Source organism: Cebus imitator, unplaced genomic scaffold, assembly GCF_001604975.1.
Source record: "Cebus imitator isolate Cc_AM_T3 unplaced genomic scaffold, Cebus_imitator-1.0 Scaffold640, whole genome shotgun sequence".
NCBI lineage: Eukaryota > Metazoa > Chordata > Mammalia > Primates > Cebidae > Cebus > Cebus imitator.
Window position 1 is genome coordinate 196,593 of NW_016107955.1, and position 6,528 is coordinate 203,120.

Here is a 6,528-nt window from a genome sequence, read left to right on the forward strand (position 1 = left end):
GGGATTACAGGCACGCGCCACCATGCCCAGCTAATTTTTTGTATTTTTAGTAGAGACGGGGTTTCACCATGTTGACCAGGATGGTCTCGATCTCTTGACCTCGTGATCCACCCACCTCGGCCTCCCAAAGTGCTGGGATTACAGGCGTGAGCCACCGCGCCCGGCCAGAAGTAGGTTTTAAAGAATAGAGGGGGCTGTGATGGGCTGTGATGGTAGGGCAATAGTTGGAAGAAATGCCTAGGGTTCTTTATCAGCTTAGAAGTTATAGTCATGAGTCCTGTTTGAGTTTATGATGAGATGTGATCGTGCCACTGCATTCTAGCCTGGGCGACAGAGCAAGACCCTGTCTCTAATAAAAAATATAAAGCCTTAGCATCCTATGTCACTTAGCTTTGCCTTTGGTGGGTGGGTTTTCCTTTTCAGTGCTTTCCCATTGTGAAGCCCTGGACAATTCAGCGATTCCTTGGTTTTGTCACTTAGTCCCTGGCTTGTGAGTGTCACAGAGGCTTACAGTGTTCTGTCTGTTTCCTCAAAGTTTCTGCTACTACTAAGGGCAGCAAATCTCCAGCGAAGGTGGGTGATGGGGGCAGCAGCAGTACAGACTTTAAGATGGTGTCCTCTGGCCTCACTGAAAACCAGCTGCAGCTCTCTGTAGAGGTGAGTCCAAGCTCTTCTGACGTACTAAAACTGGGGAGAAAGGATAAACAGGGTGGATAATGATTTCATTCTCAGGCTGGGGTTCACTCCTGCCATTCTTTTTCTCAGGTGTTGACATCCCACTCTTGTTCTGAAGAAGGCCTAGAGGATGCAGCCAATGTGCTACTGCAGCTCTCCAGGGGGGACTCTGGGACCCGGGACACTGTTCTCAAGCTGCTGCTGAATGGAGCCCGCCATCTGGGTTATACCCTTTGTAAACAAATAGGTAATAGCAAGACTAAAGCATTCTCTCTTTCTGAAAGCTTCCACTTAGTGCTTCTTCTTTCTGGAATCCTTTTTTGAATTCCTAAGCTGAATCAGATTCCTCCATGTCCCTATAGCACAGTCTCAATGCTCCCTCTGTCATAACACAGATAACCCTGAGTTATCATCTGTTTTCCTCTGCTCAGTTGTTTGAGAGCAAGGCTGGACTTGTCTCCTCATCCCCTCTGCCTGGCACACAGTGGTACTTAATGAAGGGAAAAGAGAAGGTACGGGAGCAGCAATGCCTCCTTTCTTCTCCATGCTGGGCACCCGTAAGAGCCCCATGATGAGACTGCCGAGGCAGCTTCACCCGCCTAGTACCCTTTGCTTTTGTGTGATTTTGAGAGTGGAGAAATTCTGAGAACAGTTACAAATTGCCTAGATTCTGTCATCTTCCTGTTTTACTGAGAAGAGAGCCAAAACCCAGGGTGATAAAGTGATTGGACTAAGGAGTAGAGCCAGGTTTTCTTTCAGCATAGAGTCTGTCTACCCTGTCCCACCCCCATCCCAATCATGGGTCTCCCTAGATCTTGGCTACATACTTACTTCTCTCTCTCCTTCACCCCCATGTGCCAAGTCTGGGGTGATAGGAGTGTTGGTTGTTCTGTATAACTAAGGGTGTTCTTTGCTGCATGAAAATTACAAGGTTCTTCCAGAAAGAATTTGGCCTTTGACCTTTCTTGGCTGCTACCATCTATTCCACACCTATGGGCCAGGCAGTGTCTAGGCACTCTACAATATAATTACCTCTTAATTCTCATAGCAACCTTGTGAAGTTAGGCAGTAATATTCCCAATATTATATGGGTAAGCAAATTGGGCAAGGGGTTAAGAAATTTGCCTGAAACTACCACAAAACCTCAAGTAATTTCAAGAGATGTATGGGATTTCAACCATGGTCTTTCTAGCTCCAGAGGAGATACTATTTCTCTTCTACATGAGACTCATTTCATGCAGATTCAGCAGATCCCTGTGGCCATAGGTAAATTGGTAGTCCCAGGTGAAGATCCATAGACACATATAATAAGCTGAACAGAGCATGATTCCAGCTTACTCTAGGTTCTCTGCAGCTGAGCAACGAAGAGTGGCCTGAGCAGGTGTCTTAGAGAGATGTGGCTTTCAGCCACTTTACTAGGGGAGTCTCTGAACACTTCCTGACTCCTCTGCCTGCTCAGGTACCCTGCTGGCTGAGCTGCGGGAATACAACCTCGAGCAGCAGCGGCGAGCCCAATGTGAAACCCTCTCTCCTGATGGCCTGCCTGAGGAGCAGCCACAGACCACCAAGCTGAAGGGCAAAATGCAGAGCAGGTGGGTGATAGCCACCCTTTCGCTGGGGGCTCGAATCTGGGATATTCTGGAAGATGGCTCTTGCTGGTTTCCTGGTCTTATTTCTCTGGGTGATTTTCCTATCTATTCTATACACACTTGACCCATTTTTTTCCACTTCTTCCTACTTGGAAGATTTCCTTCTGAGTTCCTTACCCCTCTGGTTGACACCAGGAAGCCTTGCTTGCTTTGGGTGTTTATACTTTGATGCTGTCAATATACGCAAGCCACCTCTACACTATCCAGGTTTGACATGGCTGAGAATGTGGTAATTGTGGCATCTCAGAAGCGACCCTTGGGTGGCCGGGAGCTCCAGCTGCCTTCTATGTCCATGTTGACATCCAAGACATCTACCCAGAAGTTCTTCTTGAGGGTACTACAGGTCATCATCCAGCTCCGGGACGACACGCGCCGGGCTAACAAGAAAGCCAAGCAGACAGGCAGGCTAGGTATGGAACTAGAGTGTCCAGTTGAGGGGAAGGGTTGGTGGCGGTAAAGCCAGAGTCCGTGGAGGTGCAGAGCCTAACGGCCTGTCTCCTTCCTGTTTGACCTTTCTAAGAGGAAAATGATTATCCTTTTTTCAGAATGTTGATGGCTGCATTCTACATCTCATCCAAGCTCTCTGCGTAGGAAATGCTTTAGGGGAATGGGAATTAAGGGGGAGTGGGAATTAAGGGGGAGTGGGAATCTGGCAAGGAAGTTGGGGGCCAACCTTTTGCTGAACAAGACTTAACTCACTAGGTGCATCTCCTTTCTGCTTCCTTGGTCATTTGTAACTAAGCCGTGGCTTGCCAAATCATTTTCCCTACCTCTTTCCTCCTGTCCCATAGAACCCTCTTGCGTAAAACAATCCGTCTGTCTAGCATCATACGCCCTCCTTTATCTATAATGGTAAATCTTAGCACCTGATGATGAATACTCTGAAGCTTCCTGAGCTAAAAGCTCAAAAGACCTCAGCAAGATGCCCTGTGGCGGCCCAGGAGATAGGAGAGAGAATTTTGGTCATTCCCACTTTCTGTATTTTATATCTTGCCTTCCTCTTTTTCTTTCTCCCAGGTTCCTCCGGTTTAGGCTCAGCTAGCAGCATCCAGGCAGCTGTTCGGCAGCTGGAGGCTGAGGCTGATGCCATTATACAAATGGTACGTGAGGGTCAAAGGGCGCGGAGACAGCAACAAGCAGCAACGGTTAGCATGATGCCTGTGGCCCCTCATTCATTTGTCTCTCCACTCATCCCCCCACCATGTCATCAGTGGGGTTTCATTGCCTTTACCTTGTATGCTTTTGCATTAAGTTCGCTGTATGAATGCTTCTGGACAAAAGGGTTACTTTCTGTTGGTGTTTTCCTATTTGTTGATTGGTTTGTTGATTTGGTTTGATTTAAAGCTTGGCCATCATACCCCACTCCCAGCTATCCAGTCAACAGTGGCGCTTTTGCAAACTGCCTGATGCTAAGTGTTGTCTGGGTTCTGAGGGGATATGGGATGAAGTTTTTTTTCAGTTTCATGGAACAATGCAGGTACATCAGAAACATCTCAGATATCCTATCCTTTAAAGTCCCCCAAGCTTGGTACATATCCCACATAGCCACTCTGTCTGTGGCTGCTCCCTCCACCCTACTCGCTGCCTTTATTCTCCATAATCCCTTGGCACCTAGGCACTCAGGCACTTTTAGGAGGAAACCTTCAGGTATTTAAGTAGCCAGCTCAGTGTTGGGGTCCCAGCACAGAGTGGCTCCAGTAAAAGCCTGGCATCACATGTATATGCTGTGGCATTCCCTCATTGTTTTCCTGTCCTTGCAACATGTAAGTTACCTTTCCAAGATCCAAGACAGGTATCCTAAGACCTGATATTTGCATATAATTACTATTATATAGTATGGTTTTATTGAATAGACAGAGAAAAGCCTTGAACTTAGGGGCAGTGACTCCAAGAAGGTAGAAAGGGAAAATAAAGCTGTTTTTCTGGAGTATTTGTTCTGCCTAGTCTCTTTCCCATTACCTGAAAAGATGTTTGGTTTTTAAATAACCCATGAGAGATTGCTCTCATTCTATTATTTCCCCTTTTGTGTGCAAACAGAAACAGAGCAAACCTACCTTCCACCCATCTGAATTTTAGAGAGAGAGAGAGAGAGACACACACACACAGAGAGAGAGAGAGAGAGAGAGGACTTGAAGTCTGTATACAGGAGGCTAGTTCTGACTGGTCGCAGATCTGGAGTGTAGACTGTAGAAAATGTAGGCATTTCCTACATGTGGGGAAAAGCTTGCAAAACTTGGGGTGGAGAAAAGCAAAAGAGTTGGGAAAGGCATCCTTTTGTCCTGGATGGCTACAGTTTCCCCACCCAAGTATGGGAAACTTTTTTGCAAGCTCAGTGTATGAGAAGTAGAAGGGCCAACCTCTAGCCTGCCTCCAAGGAAAGCAGAGTTGCACCCTTATGTGATTTTTGTCTCCCTTTTATCCAGTCGGAGTCTAGCCAGTCAGATGCATCTGTCCGGAGGGAAGAATCACCCATGGATGTGGACCAGCCATCTCCCAGTGCTCAAGATACTCAATCCATTGGTCAGTACTACTTCCTGTTTCCAACCAAGCAAAAGGGAGAGCCAGTCTTCTGGAATGTCTGCTGAATCCCCTGCTCCTAGCATATATAAGCCCAGTGTTTTCCCATTTGTTCCAGTAAACACGGGTTTCTGTAAATGTTAACAGGTGTTTGAAAACCAAAACACACTACAGTACCTGTAATAAAGAAGCTATGGTGGGCTGTTAGGCATTCAAACATCATGTTTTTGTCGGGGGAGGGGGGGATGCGGTTGTTGTTTAAGGCAGAATCTTGCTTTGTTGCCCAGGCTGGAGTGCAATGGCACGATCTCGGCTCACTGCAACCGCTGCCACCCAGATTTAAGCAGTTCTCCTGCCTCAGCCTCCTGAGTAGCTGGGATTACAGGCATGTGCCACCATGCCCAGCTAGTGTGGTTTTTTGGTTTGGTTTTGTTTTTGTTTTTGAGATGGAGTGTCACTCTGTCACCCAGGCTGGAGTACAGTCGCACAATCTCAGCTCACAGCAACCTCTGCCTCCCAGGTTCAAGTGATTCTACTGCTTCAGCCTCCCGAGTAGCTAGGATTACAGGCACATGCCACCATGCCCAGCTAATTTTTTGTATTTTAGTAGAGACACGGTTTCACTGTGTTCCCTAGGCTGGTCTCGAACTCCTGGCCCCAGGTAATCTACCTGCCTTGGCCTCCTGGAGTGCTAGAATTACAGGCATGGGCTACTGTGCCCAGCTCAGCATGTGCTTTAAATCTTTTGTTTTGTTTTGTTTTGCTTTATTTTGTTGTTGAGGCAGGATATTTCTCTGTCACCCAAGCTGGGATACAGTAACGCAGTCATAGCTCACTGCAACCTCAAACTCCTGGGCTCATGCCATCCTCCTGCCTCAGCTATCTAAGTAGCTGAGACTATAAGGTACAGGCCACCATGCCTGGCTAATTTTTTATCTTTGTAGAGATGAGGGGGTTCTCACTATGTTGCCCAGGTTGGTCTTAAACTCCTGGCCTCAAGCCATGCTCCCACTTCAATCTCCCATGTTTCGTTTTCTTGCTTTGCTTTGCTTTGCTCGCTCTCTCTCTCTCTCTCTCTCTCTCGCGCGCGCGCGCTCTCTTTCTCTCTCTCTCTCTCTCTCTCTCTCTGTCTCTCTCCTCTCTCTCCTCATCTCTCCTCTCTTCTTTGTCCTCTCCCCTCTCCCCTCTACACTCTACCCTCTACCCTCTCCCCTCTCTTCTCTTTCTCTCTCACAGAAGAGTCTCACTCTCTCACCCAGGCTGAAGTGCAATGGCACGATCTTGGCTCACTGCAGTCTCTGCCTCCCAGGTTCAAGCAATTCTGTCTCAGCCTCCCAAGTAGCTGGTATTACAGGCGCCTGCCACCATGTCCAGCTAATTTTTTTGTATTTTTAGTAGAAACAGGGTTTCACCATGTTGGCCAGGTTAGTTTCGAACTCCTGACCTCAGGTGATCCACCTGCCTTAGGCTCCCATGTTTTAACTCTTGGCTCCCCCATTTACTGGTTCTGGGAACTGAGGCAGACCTCTTTGTTAGGTTTTCTTGTTTAAAATAGGAATGTTAGCCAGGCACGGTGGCTCACACCTGTAATTCCAGCACTTTGGGAGGCCAAGGTGGGTGGATTGCTTGAGGTCAGTAGTTCGAGACCAGCCTGGCCAACATGGTGAAACCCCGTCTTTTTTTTTTT

The 6,528-nt window shown here is 47.5% G+C and overlaps 1 protein-coding gene across 3 annotated transcripts in view; it reads left to right on the forward strand.

Moving 5' to 3' along the window:
• Nucleotides 1-6,528, forward strand: part of HUWE1 (HECT, UBA and WWE domain containing E3 ubiquitin protein ligase 1) — a 78,693-nt gene that overhangs the window by 63,003 nt on the left and 9,162 nt on the right. For 2 of the 3 annotated variants that reach the window (XM_017517618.2, XM_037734596.1), the window contains 6 exons: nt 536-657; nt 766-922; nt 2,135-2,267; nt 2,532-2,734; nt 3,342-3,469; nt 4,748-4,844. In XM_017517618.2, coding sequence (XP_017373107.1) covers nt 536-657; nt 766-922; nt 2,135-2,267; nt 2,532-2,734; nt 3,342-3,469; nt 4,748-4,844 — 840 coding nt within the window. The remainder of the gene's footprint in view (nt 1-535; nt 658-765; nt 923-2,134; nt 2,268-2,531; nt 2,735-3,341; nt 3,470-4,747; nt 4,845-6,528) is intronic. The other variant, XM_017517620.2, reaches the window with a different exon arrangement.